Below are 17,004 nucleotides of genomic sequence, written 5' to 3' on the forward strand. Positions count from 1 at the left end.
GCCCTTTGGATATAACCTAAGTATACCTTGGCCCTGGGGCCATTTCCATCAGTCCTGGGCCTATATAAGGACCTTAAACTCTCTCTCTCTCTCTCTCTCATATTCCATACAAATTCCAAAACCCTAAGAAAGAGAGTAGAGGAAAAGGAAAGGAAATAGAGAGAAAGTGAGAGAGTGAGTTGGAGATTCCTCCTGGGATTCGATCCCATTGCTCCTCGGGCTTCACTACTGCTTCTATATCACTATTCCGGCGATTTCAATTCCGTTCTTAGGTAAGAAAACTTAACCCTAATCTGTTTTAGGGTTTCGGACAGTGTAAGTTATGAAATAGCTAACTTAATTCATGCTATAGGTTGCCAATCCGCCGTTGACAAAGGCTAAGTGTTGAGGGTCAAATATTGCATATCAGACCCAGTTATTGCATGGATTTACAAGCATGTTACCGTTTAATGGCCCGAATTAATCGTGTTTGTGATGCAGAGTGTATTTACGAGCATGGACTAAAAAAGGGTGCTAGAAGTGTGGATTTAACACTCCGAAGTCACCAGAGCAAGGGAGACACTCTAGAGAACCAAGACTGAAGAATTTACATGCCAGGGATCCGAGGAAATTAAGCCATTCACGTTAAAGAGGCCCGAAATTGGTGAAGAATGCAAGATCACATAGTTCTCGCCATCTGATTGGCTCAAAACTTCATACATGGCTTGAGGGCCATAAATTAACCGTACATATCAAATTTCAGCCCTCGGATCACTATGGAAGTACCCCAACTGACAGATCAGCCCATAAACCATTGATTCTGGGCCCACCTGATATCTGGAACTGTCTCAACTTTGGTCTCGACGGTTTAAATAAGATGAGAAAATGAATGGATGGATCAGATTTTTGAAACACATCACAGTGGGGCTCGTATGTGAGGTGTGTACATTGCACATGTACGTGTACGCGAGCCGCACCGAACCGACTAAAGCCGGTCAGCCACAGCTGACCCGCTTCTTCTTCCCAAAACGGATATTTCCGTTTTAGCGCTGTATAACGGACGGACGGCGTCCGTTTTGCGGACGCTAGTGGGCCCCACAGAGCATACATACGTATAATCTAAACCGTCCATCTTGTAGAGGGCCATGAATACTTCAAACCTATGCTGAATTTTTGGACCCATGCAAGCACACGTGCGCGATACAGAGGCCATAAGTGGACTGCCCTGCAACGTTCAAATTGATGTTTGAATGATTTCTTCTCTGATTCTGAGTCAATGGACATGAAAAACCATCCGTTTCTTACCGAAATTTCGAGGGCAATCTAATGGACGGGGTGGATTTCCTTGAAAACACCTCTGTGGAGCCCACCAATCACGTCAGCGCCGGACGTGCGAAAGGCTACGCACGTCCGCGAAATCTGATTTTCCAGGCAGTTGTGGCCCACCATCTTTGATCATATGGCAGATCTGAACCGTCCATCGTGTAGGCCAGCCAAAATACTTCCAAGAGACGTTGATTTTACAGGAATAACGCAAGGAACGCGAGAGTTATGAAGCCCCGAACTTGGCTGCGAAAAGGCTTTCGCTGCGCGTGCGATAGCTTCCCAAATCCAATTTCCACCACTCCAGCAGCTATAAAAAGAGTTCCAAACGTGGAGAAGAGGGTGTGCTTGAACAGGGGACGTCAGATAGAGAAAGAGAGGCGGAGAGAGAAGTGTTTGGAATTTTTATATATTTTTTCTTTATTTTTCTTCTTTTTCCTATGAATTATGTTGAGATTTAGTCTGATTATGTTAGGCTAAACCTCTTAGCTAGGGCTAAGAGGTGAAGCTTGTGGCGTGATGGGAGCTTCTACAGGTTTGATTTAAACTGAACTGATTGACTCTGTTTTGATTTAAGAAATTCTTTTAGTCATTAATGGTTTGTTGTGATTTAAATTACAGTAGATCTGTGATGGCTTGAATAATTCCTTTCCTTTTATTTTGATGTTCGGAGACCCTTTTGTTCGCCATCGTCTCATAGACATGGTTGGATGATGGAATCCTTCCTAACACTCATACATCTTTTAGTTGGTTATGGATTGGTCTAAGTTCTGTTGTTTACCTTGTCTCTTAGGCATGGATTTGTGATGGAATCATACCTAATTCTTATACCTTTCATCTCTTGAAAACTATATCAAGTTGAGTATAATATCCATGAAGCAGGCATAAGATCTCCCTGATCTCTACAGGTGGATCCTCTGAATCCCTAGTTCCCTTTCTCTGAATTCTTTAAGTTTAGATTAATAGTTCACCATTATTCCTCAAATCACAATTGGTTTAGATTTCATCTTAGCCTAGTTCTAGATCTGGTTATTTTCAGATAACGTACAGGTTTCAGTCCCCGTGGATTCGACCTCGGTCTTACCGAGTTTATTACTACATCACAACCCTGCACTTGGGGTGTGAACACTAAGTGTCTAAAACGAATCCGTTACGCGTTTACCGGCGTAAGGTGCGGACTATAAACGTATAGGTTATGGTTTTCAAGGCTTTCAATGTCAGTTAATGATTTATGACTGACTTGAATTGCTATCACACGCTTAGATACGATGATTCCCGCACTTTACATATATATATATATATATATATATATATATATATATATATATATATGACTTATGTTGAATATAGTGTATTCCTTGTATTTGTTGATATGACTAAATGAATCTGGAATTAGGATTAGTACTTGTTATGATAGATGTTTGGTAATATATGATCGTTGTACGTGTTGCAACTCCTATGTGAAAGGATTTGCTATAATATACGTTTTAAGTAAATTAATTTATGTATGTTGGAATATGTAGTCTAAGTGTTTGTAGAGATGTTTGAATGATCAGGCATGTAGTAATTGTACTTTACATGGGTGTTGAGATGAGATTCTCAACTACCTTAATGATGTGTATGATTTCCTCCATGTAACTTATATTCTTTGTCTGTTTTACTTAGGGACTGCATATGTGTAAATCCATGTTTAAGTTGAAATCCATCAAATGCTCACATGCTTGTATGATTGGAATTGTTGATCCATTACTGCTCAGATTATCTTGTATGATTATCTGTTATAATTGAATGTGTTTGGGACTACGGAATAGTCCAGGCAATCGGTAACAGGCACTGAATAGGTGGCTGAGGTTGTTTCGCCGCATAAGACGTGATCGATGAATCCGAGCTGTACTTGGGATGTCAACAGTGGTTAGGCCACATGGAGTGCTTACGCACTTCATGTCGATCAACTCAACGTGCGCTCGTACTAGTCGAGCTCGTCAAGTAACCCGATTGACCCGATGTATGTTCACCATGTATGGACGCTACTGCTTGAATCTAAGGTACCAAACTCACCAGTGAAAACCCCTTTAACCTTGGTACCTCGATCCGCTAAGACTCATAAGCCGGGCATGGTGGTATGGGACACCGTGGTCGAGCTGTCGGCCTACGCAGGGGTGACGAGCTTCCCCGTAGTGTCCAGTGAGCAACACAGCCTCGTGAGCCGAATACGGTGGTATGGGACACTGTATTCGAGCTGTCGGCCTACACTGATAAGGTGACGAGCCCTTTGTAGTGACCTCGAGCGTACGTTAAGACTGCGTAGAGGCGACGAGCCCTTACGTAGTAACAGGAGTACAAACTAGGCCTACACTGATAGACGAGCGCTTTGCAACGACCTAGAACCGCAACATCGTATGAGAACTGCTAGGACTGACGACCCTAGAATGGATCATCGTTTGGGAATTGATATAAGGGAGGTACCTTAGCTTCTCAATCCTGCTGTATGAAAAGGACTAATAAGAACTCAGTAAGCACGCTCATGCACCGCATTGCATGTGCCGTTTGGCGATGTGTAGAGAGCACGAGGAAGTGACTGACATGCGCGACTGTTAGATGAAGATCGCTGAGGGAGTGCAGGCGAGGGCATGCATCATTTATACATACCACTCCTGCATTAATCAGAGTACTTGGGGATGTTCGATTGTAGTGCTTTATTATTACTACTTGACTGAATTGAGAACATGTTAACCGTTGCTTTATTGTTCCACTGAGTTGATCACTCACTCCCACGTTATGGGACGGTGTTTTAAACACCAACTAGACTCTGTCTTAATTTCAGATGGAGACTCGACTGATGAGGCAGAGGCGGACTTCGCAGACGATGAGGATGCTTTCTCATATATGCAGTATTCAGGTGGGTTTACATACACCGTTCTGATCGGCGGGGCTTTAGGGTTATACTTGTAGTGGACTATTACATTTTTGACATTTTGTATTTTGAAACAATACATGTAATTGTTGACCTGGCAATGCATACATACTTTGGGGACTTATACTGATTTGTAAAGTTATACATATTCGTTTCAGTCTTCCGCTTGCGTATTACAACTGTCCCTGGATTATGTTTTGCTGATTTGGCTTAATCTTATTCATGTTTTATGCACTAATACAGACAACATTTAATCATCATTAAATATGTTGCATAAGTGATGCATTGGAACTCGAGAGTTGGACTTCTACTCGACCCCCGATTTTCAGGGCGTTACATTACCTGATTCGAACAACCTCGAATTAAACCCTTGCTACACCCTTGAAACCCTTTGGACGAATTAGAAACCCTTGAATTACATTCCCAATCCTGATTACACTCATATATATAACATATGGAAGAATCCTAAACGAAATCAGAAAAATCGCAACTCTGCATCGAATTGTTTGATGGCATCGAACACACTTCGATCTCATGGAAACTTATCATTCGATGACATCGAATAAACAATAAAACTATCCAGAGACAACATAAAAAATCCGATTTTTTACAATTGCATCAAGCTATCTTCGATGTCATTGAACTAACCTTTGATGTCATCGAACACTCTTTGATGGCATCGAAAAAGCACCCAATTAGTCCAGCGACCAACTGTAGAAAATCCATAAATTCTCGATGGGATTGAGCATTGTTTGATGTCATTGAGAATGACATCGAATAGTCTGTCGATGTCATCGACAGGCCCTGTTTCTGACTAAATTTAAGACATAAAAAACAACAATCTCCATCATGTCATCAAACGTGTAATTTCTTGTCCTCTGCTCTTATCTTTGCCTCGCATCATAGTTCCATTATCACTTCTCGTGCACACTCTGTCCTTGTTTTACGCCATCGCCAAGCCTAGAGAAGTCGCACAAAACTTAAACTTCTCTATAGGAACCACCTTGGTGAGCATGTCCGCCAGATTCACACTGGTGTGAATCTTCTTTAGACTTACGCCTCCTTCCTCAAGCACCCGTCGGATAAAATGGTCATGGTACGACAAGGTATTGGGATCCATGGACTACAACTCTCCCTAGTTAACAACTATTGTGTCCAATCTCGAGTTCCCAAGGACAACCAAAGGAATCACTCCTCACTTGACTCGTATCCAAATATGTTTAAGGCGACACCACATTAATTAAAGCATAACATTTTGTCCTCCAAGGACCCTTGGTCATCATGATCTACAACTAAGATCATCCTTGTCAGGCCTAGTGAATTAGGGCTCACATTGGTTTTCTAGGGTACGACAACACCAATAACAACATGTATAGTCATGCCTAAAACCTATAAGCCCAACTGAGTTTTGTAACGACCTAAGTCTTCCAGGTTCATTCCTGGTTGGATGCATTCCAAGTGGATTAGCTGGAATATAACGAACGTAGTGGACCCTCATACAATATGGAAGGTTTTTAATGGTGGTTGTCACCATCCCAATTGTTCCATGTTGTGGTCCATTCCCACCTGAGTCTTGGATCGACCTGATTTTTGAGCACCAAGGAGAAAAATAAGAGAAAAATGATGGATGGATTGGATGTCATTAAAAAATCGTGGTGGGCCCCCAACATTGATTTGTTAAGCTTAACGTAGAAACCTTTGTGTTGGATCCAGCCTCTTTAAGTGTTATTTGGTATATGCATTTTGTGTTTCTTTTGATCCATCTCAATCTGTAGGTTTCTTGGAAACAATAGCTTGTCTGGTAGCCTTCCTTCCAATAAAAGCTCATCACTTGTCAACATGTACGTTATTCGACCTTTTTGTATTGAATTCATAATTTAAATTGCATTTTCCTCTCTTGGCCGCATCTGGATGCATTGTTGAATTGAATTTAAATAATTAGCTCCATGAAGTGAAAATAATCAAACCACGACTACTGTTTGTAGCAGTCACATTGAGGGACTCCAAATTGCAATTTTCTTTCAAGTTGGACAGAAGGAATGAATTTTCAATTTGAGGGCGACTTCCTAATATGCTTGCTAATGCAACTGCAATGTGGTCATTTCCTTTCTGCTGGACTAATTATTCCAGTACTATTTGATAGTGAAACCAAACACGGACTTGGAAATTATCTGTAGTTGCATTTTTATTTCTATTTCACTGTTCTCTCACTACAACAAAAATGTGTAAAACCGGCACTTTGGGTGCATCATGCACCGGTGCTACTTAAAAGCGGGCCCACGGATGTTTCTATATAAAAATAAAAACAAACCGCGATTTCCATTTCGCTCCCATCTCTCTCTCTCTCTCTCTCTCTCTCTCTCTCTCTCTCTCCCGACTCTCAGCTTCTTCCTACCCCCGACTTTCTCCCTCTCTCGCGCGACTCTCAGCTTCTTCCTACCCCCGACTCTCTCTCTCTCTCACGCGAGCTGCCATTAATTTCAGGGCTTAGATGAAGATCTGAAACAGGTAAGAGTCTAGATTTCATCAATTTCAACCTTAGTGATTTACAATGTTGAAACCCTAATTAGGGATTTACTATGTTGAAACCCTAATTCAATGTTGAAATCCTAATTAGGGATTTTTCTGGTTTTTGGAGTCGAGGAATGGTCGAATTAGGGTTTCGAAGAGCTACATTCCTGTGGTAAGCTTCAGATCTCTGAGGATCTCTCTCTCTCTCTCTCTCTCTCTCTCTCTCTCTCTCTTATTTTCAGAAGATCGTGGCAGGGTTTTCGGTTTTGTTTGTTGGCTTTCTTTCTAGTGTTTATGGTTTGATTACGGCATTCAACCCTCTCTCTCTCTCTTCCTTGATTCTCTGATACTAGATTGGAGAGGTGAATTTTGGTGGGTTTTTTTGTCCTCTCTGATTAGGGGATTTTAGTGAGATCTGGTGGATCGAAATTGTTCTGAACAAAATGCCACTGAATCATTATAAGGTTAGGGTTTTTTTTTTTTTTTTTTTTTTTTTTTTTTTTTTTTTGTTTTTTTCTAGTTAGGGTTTTGGATCCTCTGATTTTATTCTCATGCGACAATAAAGTGGTAAATAGTGTTGGAATGGTCTGGTGGCATTTATGCTTGTATTCAAATGGAGTTTGAGCTGCTTCTGGTGTCTGGATCTTGTGCAGGGCTTGAATTCTGGGTTTTGGAGGTTTTAGGGTATCTGTCGTAGCAGCTGCGGCATGGGGAAATCTCCAGGAAAATGGATCAAGACGGTTCTGTTCAGGAAGAAATCTTCCAGATCTGGAGCATCGAAAGAAAGAGAGGCTTTGGTGAGCTTTATCTGCCTTGGCATCACAAACAAATCTGGCTGTCAATTGTCAAGCCTTATTTGTAACTGTTTGTCATTCAGATCTTTTGAGGGAGATGTTTGTGAACCAAAGGGAATGAACTTTGTGCTTTGGATTTTGCCATGGAAGGTGGTAGTGATCCGGAAGGGAGTCAGTTTCTGAGGTTTCTCTTTTCTCCATTTTCGTTTTTCCTTTTTTTCATTTGAGAATGTTGAATTGTGTCAATCTCTATGGAAAGAACTACAGTTTTAGATTTTGAAGTTGTCAGTTATTGGAAAGATCCTTAACCACTCAACAGGGCCAAACAAATAAACCACAACAAGGTCTTCAAATCTGAGTCGTTCATGGTACATGGGCCACCCAGACTAATGCTAAGTACAAATTGAAAACTGAGCTTAGTGGGCCAACTCTCGGACTGAGCATTCTATGATATCTCTATCTTTTAATCTTCACCGTTCCTTTAGAGGCCACAAATCCATGGCTAGAACTGCATATTAAAGTCTGTTTATGTACCAAGTGAATGTTGTCACAAACTTCTACATATAGCCAATCCTTTTCTGGAACTCACAGTCATTTTATCCTTAAAAATATCCACTACTCATGCAGCGACTGTACACAAACTTCTACATATAACCAATCCTTTTCTGCCTAAGTGTCATACGTGTATAACATCTGATCTGTTCAAAAGGTTTGATGGACCATAGTGATCATCATAGATAAAAATCGGACTTATCCACTCATTGGGTGGGTCACACCAGTACACCGATGATGATCATGGTATGGCCCAAACAGATGAATGTTCAATGCACGTTATGTGAAAATTCATAAAAACTGCATATTCATATGATCATAAGATATCCAAATGGGTATTTCTTTTTTTGGAGTTCTAAGTGTATATTTCTCCTCAAAATTGCAGGGCTAAGGATTATACTGCAGTAGAACAACCTATGGAAGCATTCATGAATATCCTATTCTCATTTGGAACTACAGGTAACTTGAAACCTTTTAACTGAAACATCTCAAAGATCTTGATGCTTCATCTTGCATATTTCATGCAAATCACTGGTATTAAAGACCATTACAGGATTTGTCAAAGGTAGTGACAGCTCATCTTTTTGAAATAGACGCACATCTCCACCTGCACCTGAATATTTTGCTACTTTGCTTCATGCCACTATAAATCAACCAGTGAGCCCCACTTGTACAAGCTATGACTGGAGGATCATATAATGCCCCTTTAGTTCATTAAGTGCGCTTACATGTAAGTTGGATTTGGACCTTTGGTCCTAATTGTCTACGTTCATTCTTTTACTGATATATTTCTTTTATACAAATGTGTACTTTGTCTAATTTCTACAAGTGAGGGGAAGTGATTATTTATAATTCATTTGACCCATTGTGTGCAATGACACTAGGTCAGGCCAGTTGCATGGCTTTCCTTGGTCTTGTATCCTGTGGGACGAGTTGTCACTTTTCTCTCAATGGGGATGCTGAAGATGCTAGGTTTGAAAGGTATAAGGTTTCTGTTTTCCATGATTTTCCTTAGTTTCTGTCTTCCCCCAAATTTCTATAGATTTTGGTTTTGATCGTTTTGCATGTTCCAGACTGTTAATCTGATGTGGCCATGAATTGGTTCCTTGTTTTAATATATCAGTTTTGATTTATCAGGAGAATTAATGGATTTCATGTGAGGAATATTGAGATCGTGGTCAATGTTTTGTGCCCAGTCGATTTATCAGGAGAATTAATGGATTTCCTTGTTTTAGTATATCAGTTTTGATTTTCTAGAAAGTTGAATGCTGCATACAAGTCATGCAGGTGCTTCTCCCATCTTGCTGATTGATCTTGCAATAGTCTTTCTAGTCAGGACATGCTCTTCTATTTATCAACTTCTCCCATCCAGAGATGCTTTTGTTTATTTCAACTGACTCATATCAATTTGATCTGTGATACATGGAACTTCTTCATTGGAGCCTCATAGCATATACTTCGCGATGTTGTACCAGATACCTGGATACATGCACAACGGCACCCTGTGAAATTGGTTTTTGATGCAGTGCTTTCACAAAGCCAAAGTAATATATTGTTCCTTGAAAGTAGTACTTGAAACAAACAGAACATTATTTCAGGGGGTTCACCTTTCTACTCTTTATTTTCCACATTACAACGCAATTTCATTACTGGTTGATCTGTTTTCAGTTTTGACTGCTTTGTTTAGATGAATATGTTAACAATGACTGCAATTGTCATATGTAGATTTGGTTTTCCTTATTTGGTAGCTCGTAGAACTTTTATTTTAAAAAAAATTCTTATGTTTGTAAAGAGTTTTCACTTAGGCAACATCACCTAGACCTGAGTCCAAAGGTCTTTGTTGTCTACAGAGAAGCCATAGCTACCATTTTCATGGCACCTATTGCTTATTTTGCTGAAAGGTTGTCTCTCTCTCTCTCATACACATTGCGTGGACCATACTTCATAAACAAGAAAACAGACTCAATGTCTAAATGGGTCAGGTTGACTCGACTCGATATTTTATTATCAATTTAATAAGAATATTCAAGTAATTATAATAAGTATTAATAGGTTATGTTATAAAAGTTGATGTAGATGGTCATGAATAGAATTTACATATATGGTTTATTGGTAGAGTCAGTTGACATGGAGCATTAGTTGAGTTGAGTGACTCAGATTGAGAAGTTTAGCCCAGTCGTGATTGGATCAAGCTAGCACTACAACAAACACGTGCTTACTCGGCACTTTGGGTGCATCTTTCACCGGTGCTATGTAAAACAGCCCACGCATATCACTGTGTGTGTGTGTGTGTGTGTGTATATATATATATAGGGAAAAGGTACTATGCGCTCGACCTCACGATAAGCTCCCGTGAGGTCGAGCTGTGTGGGCCCCACCGTGATGCGTGTCGACCATCAACACCGTGCATTTGATGGGTCCCCTCTAAATTATGGGATATCCCAAAAATCAGCCGTATACGGAACTCAGGTGGGCCATACCATCTAAAATCATGTGAAGACATGCCAAAAACATATAAAAGCACTTGGTGGGGCCCACCTGAGTTTTGAATGCTGCTGAAACTTGGTCTGAACCCTCATCCAATTGGGACACACATAATGGATGGGCTGGATTTGCAAACCACATCTCGGTGGGCCCAAAAAATGATTATGAATGTTTTAATGGTGTACGGCCCCTCCCCACTTCTGTATGTGGTGTGGCCCACACAAGTCACGGATTGACTTGATTTTTGAGACCTAGGCCCACGATGGAATGGTGCATCTGACTGATGGGGTAGATGTTCGAAACGCATCACGGTGGGGCCCACACAACTCGACCTCATGGGACGGTCTTGTGAGGTCGAGCGCATAGTACCTTTTCCCATATATATATATATATATATATATATATATATATATATATATATATATATATATATATATATATATATATATAAACCCTACAGTACTCATTTCACTCGCGCCTCTCTCTCTACGGCATGCCATCTTCTTTCTCAGGACTGTTGCTAAGGTAAGTTTAAGAGCGAGAAATGTTGAACAATATTCTCATGAATAGGATTGAGTGTTTTTTCAGTGGTACACACAGATGCCAATGTGGCATAGGTATGTTGTCTAGGCCATTCATCAAGTAGCGCCCTTTAAAATGTTTGCTTGGAATTTTGTGTTATACCGGTAATGGGTTCATTTGTCTCATTGACTTCTCTAACAGTTGTGCATGTTAGTTTGGACTGATTAGCATTTTCATATTACAGAATTGCTTCGGGCCCTCTGCTTTTTATGGACACCAGTGGCTTGTATTCTTTCATGAGACCTTTTCTTTCATTAAACTGCTCGTTTTTCTCTGTCATATTGTTATAGAGAAATGCTTGTACAATGGGTGTTTTCATATGGTTCCATGAAGTGTGCACCATAAGTGTACAACTTCAGTTGGGTCAACTTGAACCCGATTGGCCCAACCTGAACTCTGGGTCGTGTTCGGTTGGGGCTGGGTTGCCGACCCTCAACCTCACCTAGGTACATGCGTCAACACATGCTATTTTGAACCCTTTTGACAAGATAGATTTTGATAACATAGTTAAGCACTATGTATAAATCGCTAGGATGGACAATGTCTTTCACACCCTTTTTTCATTTTACTTGAAATTTTTTTTCAGTTAATGCATTAATTGCTGGTTGTTGGATTTTATCATTTTACTTGGATGGTTTGTTATTATTTTGATGTGAATGTTTGGATTTGTTGTCAAAACAAATTGCAATTATTTGTACTTATAAACTGAAATGACCAAATTGTAATTTCCTTGCTTCTAAATATACACTTCAAGTCATGATGTATTGTTTGGGTGTTGATTATGTCAGAAAAATGAATTTAAAACATTGACTTTTGTTTTCTTAAATTGCAGATTTAGTTGCATAAGCAGGCAATATAAGTACCTTTTCTGGAAAGAAAATCTGCATGTATCGGTATGCAATAGATAAATCTGGATATATCTTCCAAACAAACTCACATGAATACAAGGAAACTTTGAACAAACCCACCATATCCTGTAAGCTTTCATGACACATCTTGTTTATTTTCTGTAACCTCAACGGCGCTTGTCATTGAAGTGAATGTTGAATCAATCTCTTGCGGTTTACAAAAGTTTAATATATGAACAATGTTGAATCAATTCGCTTGGGATTTACGAAAGTTTAATATTTAAAGTTGTTCAAAGGCATGATTTTTTAGTGGCTCATCCACAATGGGCCCATGAGTTTGGTTGCCAACTATTCAGCAAATGTCCAATTATTTCCGATTGAAAGCCATTGTCCATTTGTTCAATCTGAGCATCCTATGGTTGTGCTGTTTTTAGAAGCCTGTAACCATTATTGTGATTAATTTCTTTTTATTGTTTTGTTTTGCAGGTTTAAGGAGAGATGGATTGAGCTAAATGAAAGGACCTCTCTCTCTCTCTCTCTCTCTCTCTCTCTCTCTCTCTCGTAAATATTTTATATTTTGTGCATGGGTTCAGGATTGATGTGTGATTGGTTTTGGATAGAAAGTGTTTGACTCTAATTTTGCAATTTGGATTAACTTAAGATCCAATGCATATGATAGGTTGGGTTACTAAATCAACAAGTTAGCCAACATGATTTACTCTTGTTTTTATCAATTTTTTTTCTCTCTCTCTCTCTCTATGTTTGCTATGAGAAATATCATTTACCTGTCTCTGTGTCTGTTTCAACAAATTGGCTAGCATTGACCTGGAACCTTTTGAAACTGAGGTAACAACAAGAGTTGGATGTTTACTAAATGAGTTAGTGGTGCTCTTTGTTTTTATTTTTTTATTTATTCTTTTCTAATTGATACTGCAACTTTATTAAAACTAAAGGGAATTGTATTGGTTATGTGAAGAACGTGACTTTATTCTCATGTATGCCCTTGATGTTTGGGTTTGTTCTGTAACAGAAATCTGCATTGCTAGGATTTTCAATACTTATGGGCCACGCATGAATATTGATGATGGGCGAGTTGTCAGCAATTTCATAGCTCAAGCATTTTGGTGTTCCTAATTCTTTCTTTTTTCCTTGAGATACATCATTCAATGCATCCACCAAGCCATTACTACCTCTGTGCATGGACAAATGAAATAATTAGCTTAGAGGCTGTCTGTTAGATTTCATCATACAAAAAAGATAACTTTGTTTCTAGAGGTGGCTCTGAATGGCTATTGGTCACTCAAGAAACAATATTTGTAGAGGCCCCTTCAACAGTTACTGGCCCCAATAAATTTCTAGAATAAATCCTTAAACCTTCTCTAAGAGCCCATGCCTTTAATTCCTAATTTGTCTTTTCATGTCTTTCCATTATGTTATTGCTTTAATGCATCATTCGTAGTCTCCTGGAATGGAGGAGCCATTTGGTATTCATTTGCACACACATCTAATTTAATTTATCATTTGGCTCAGACTTTATGCAGGAGTGAATCCTTGACGGTCCAAGCTCCATGAACACAAACCTGAAGTTTCTGTTATGTTTCTGACATGGTATGTTGTAGATGTTTTCTTTGTCACAGAGAGGAATGAGAGCACTAATCCAATAGTGCACGTACGCATTCCTTCGCATTTATGCAACAGACTTCAGCTTGTGTCTGTCATCTGGTTGACATTTTGCAATTAAGTTCAACTACACTTCTACACTTCTATCACTTGAATTCAGGGCATTTCTATCACTTGATAGTTTTTGACTTTTTAAGGACAAAGGATCAAAGGATTGATTGTTTTCCATGCATCAATTTGTTGAATGCTACTTTTTGACTTCTTTTTTTTTTTTTTTTTTGCCATGTGTGCAGGATTTTAATCAATTGCGCCTAAATTTAGGCTTACAAGCACTTCAGCCTTTTGACGCCACTCGTGCTAGGAGTATACCATATAGAGGATTTGTTTGTTTATTTATTTATTTATAATTCAAGACCATTTTCAATTTATTGTAATAAATATTATATTTTTTTATTTTATAGTAATATAAATTTTGTGTAATATTCAGTTTTCATTATATTGCAACATTTTTTGTTTCAAATATTTTTTTAAAAAATGCAGGTTTCAATAGAATTGTATATAATAATATAAAACATTGATTGGGCCCTCTTAAATCTGCACATGACTTTAGCGGCGCTTGTACAGATAGCGGCGCTTTCCGTGAATTCAGGAACCCCGGCGCTTCTGCTAGAAATTCCAGCGCTCAGCAAAAGCGTCGGCGAAGCCAGAAAGCGCGCCGACAAAGGTTTCATATTTACCGGCACTCGTACAAGCGCCGTAAAAATAGACTAGCGCCGCTAAAGAGTATTAGTGGCGGTTTTGGCCGCCGGTAAAAGTATATTGTCTTGTAGTGACTATCTGTGAAAATTTGAAAATGTTTAGCACCCTACTCGAGCATGGACCATTTTACTACTAATTATCACATAACCCTATATACTCAACATGATCGCAACCATCCATAACAACATTCCAGATAAGTCATCGATCAATTTGGCGTTTCGACTAGTTAAGACATAAGAAACCATAGGAAAAAGCTCCATGATTTAACTTTGAAGTGAATGCCTATCATTTAATATCTTAGAAAGTACGAAAAAAATATTGACTTTTCTAAATGATTCTCAATGCCCCGAACAATTTAAAAACATAAAACGAAAGCCAAGCGTTCATTAAAAATGACTATTGTTTGATATTATTTTGATTATTGATTCCATTGCAAAGATATGCACCCAAATATGCCCTGTCGAGAGGCTTTCATTGATCTATGAATAAAGTACATTCCAGGTTATGGTCTAGCACAGGTTTACCCTAAGGTGTTCAAAAGACCTCAAACAGAAACAACACTGGACCATTCTGCTGGAAAAACCAAGGGTCAGTGCGGATTGTCTTGATAGCTACTGAGACTGCCGAGCAATTCAGTTCACCAACGCAAACAGTTAGCACGAGGCCATTGTTTGAATTTCTGGATATTCAGCACGGAGCCACCTTCAAAGCCCTAAACAATCAGCTAGACCACTGCTTAGGTCTCTTAGACAGTTAGCACGGAGCCAGCCTGCTAGTATTCAGATAGTTGGTGCGGCACCATTGCTAGCGATCCATAGGCTAGTTCAAAGCCTCATTTCAAAGGGATGAGTTGTTGGACTCTTGTTCTCACCTTGTCCCAAGCGTCAACATGAGGAGAAGGAAGAGAAGGCCTTTGCAAAGGATCTAGAGAGCTCTTAAGCTATCTGAGGAACCAAAATGGTGTGAGTTGTTGGAATGGAGGCCAAAAGGGGTATTTATAGTGATGTGAGGAGATTATTTTCTGCCCACAAGGTGGTTACACGTTTATTTCCCACATGAAAGTTTGTTAGGCAGTTATATACACATGTTGCGCTGCCATTGGACGACTTTGAGTGCTTTTTGTCGGCATGCTCTACGTGCGATACATTATACCGCACTGACGTTGGCCATTAGTGCAAAGTGGACTTCTATTGAAGAGAATGGTGTCATGTTCGCCTATAGACAGTTTGCACGGTGCGGCATGCATGGCCTTGCGCTGCCTTTGGAGGTGAGCGTAGAGTGAACTTTATGTTCACAAAGACTGCTTAATGACCCCTTGCATTGTCCTTGGATAGTGAGCGGGAAGTAAGAACCATGAATCTGCACTGGCCAGATCGTTAGCACAGATTGTGCCAATGATGGTTTTGTATTGACCTAGTCATTCTGCTTAAGATTCCCGAAGCTGTTTTTTTTTAGCTCGAAAAAAAAAATTTGAGCCTAGTTGGCTGGATTTATAACTTATATATATATATAAGATAAAATCTATCTTTTTAGAACTTGAGGACCCTTCATGACTTCCATTTCAGCTTGTTTTACAAAATAGCTCCAGGCTTGAACTCGAACTCAGCTCGAGCTGGCCCAATCTCCTGACCAAACTGAGCCAAGCTGGCCAGTACGACTCGAGGACCAAGCCGAGCCGAACTTGAGCTGAGGTAGGCTGCCAGCCGAATCAAGCCGAGCCATGCCAAGCTCGACTCGGTTCGGTTCATGTCCAGCTCTTGGCATGAAAAAATAACAATTATGATTTTGAGTTCTTGTAATGAAGAGAATGGCCCTTTAATTGCCGTCAGGTCTCTTTTGAGTCCAACTTAAATCTAGCAGACTTGCAATTTGGAGCCTACTCCAGCATAAATACAATTTAGTTTTTCTTCTTGGACCAATAATTACCAATTCCGTATAATAGTGCATCCAAATTCAATTTAAGTATATCACCATAAAACATCTTACTAAAATTTAGGTTTGGGATAGTTAAAGGGTCTAAAGAAAATGACAGTTCCATAGAGTATCGATAGGACAGTCATGATAAGGGTCATCTTGAACTTCGAAATTGGTTCCCATGAATCGTGAAATGCTAAAAAAAAATAAAAAAAATACCCATACTTGATCATTGGGCGGGACATGCATTTCCGATAATGTAGTTTGTGAATTTGATGTAAGAATAGTCTCCACTAGTTTTGAAACTCTGTTAATCACTTCTCCAGGGAAATCTTGAATTGAAAGATTTTGATATAAAAAAAGCAGCAGGTGGGCTCTCCAGGAGTGCCGTTCTGAGGACTTTCCCGGTTAATGTAACCAAGAATTTCCTTGAAATCCATCTCTTTTGGGCTGGGAAAGGGACATGCTGTATTCCTGCTCAAGGTACTTTTGGTCCATCCATTTCGGCCATCAGTGTCACTCCAGGTAATATATCCAGGACTGACTATTAGAATAAATTCCGTAAGTTTCTAGCTGTTTGATACTAACAGATGAATATCTGGCCCTTTTTTTATTTATAGATTTCACACCAACTTTTAGAAACAGTCCGCCAGGTAATATATCCAGGACTGAATATTAGAATTAAATTCTGTAAGTTTCTAGCTGTTTGATACTAACAGATGAA

General features: G+C 39.5%; 1 protein-coding gene and 2 long non-coding RNA genes across 6 annotated transcripts in view; all 3 read left to right on the forward strand.

The window, feature by feature from the left end:
* Positions 1 to 17,004, forward strand: part of LOC131219919 (uncharacterized) — a 96,343-nt gene that overhangs the window by 71,660 nt on the left and 7,679 nt on the right. The window contains exons 36-42 of the mRNA XM_058214905.1: positions 5,992 to 6,077; positions 7,404 to 7,524; positions 8,459 to 8,532; positions 8,958 to 9,054; positions 11,972 to 12,032; positions 14,232 to 14,363; positions 16,607 to 16,805. Coding sequence (XP_058070888.1) covers positions 5,992 to 6,077; positions 7,404 to 7,524; positions 8,459 to 8,532; positions 8,958 to 9,054; positions 11,972 to 12,032; positions 14,232 to 14,363; positions 16,607 to 16,805 — 770 coding nt within the window. The remainder of the gene's footprint in view (positions 1 to 5,991; positions 6,078 to 7,403; positions 7,525 to 8,458; positions 8,533 to 8,957; positions 9,055 to 11,971; positions 12,033 to 14,231; positions 14,364 to 16,606; positions 16,806 to 17,004) is intronic.
* LOC131220895 (uncharacterized) lies at positions 6,556 to 9,036 on the forward strand. 3 transcript variants are annotated; one of them, XR_009158879.1, is made up of 6 exons: positions 6,556 to 6,724; positions 6,855 to 6,899; positions 7,127 to 7,191; positions 7,381 to 7,524; positions 7,605 to 7,705; positions 8,459 to 9,036. It is a non-coding gene; the product is annotated as an uncharacterized LOC131220895 (long non-coding RNA). The 3 variants fall into 3 exon arrangements; XR_009158878.1 differs by having other exon boundaries at positions 6,834 to 6,899; positions 8,459 to 9,035; XR_009158877.1 differs by lacking the exon at positions 7,127 to 7,191 and having other exon boundaries at positions 6,834 to 6,899; positions 8,459 to 9,033.
* On the forward strand, positions 12,740 to 14,131 carry LOC131220894 (uncharacterized). 2 transcript variants are annotated; one of them, XR_009158875.1, is made up of 4 exons: positions 12,740 to 12,833; positions 13,018 to 13,111; positions 13,518 to 13,595; positions 13,901 to 14,131. It is a non-coding gene; the product is annotated as an uncharacterized LOC131220894 (long non-coding RNA). The 2 variants fall into 2 exon arrangements; XR_009158876.1 differs by having other exon boundaries at positions 12,746 to 13,111.

This window comes from Magnolia sinica, chromosome 12 (genome assembly GCF_029962835.1).
Source record: "Magnolia sinica isolate HGM2019 chromosome 12, MsV1, whole genome shotgun sequence".
Lineage (NCBI taxonomy): Eukaryota > Viridiplantae > Streptophyta > Magnoliopsida > Magnoliales > Magnoliaceae > Magnolia > Magnolia sinica.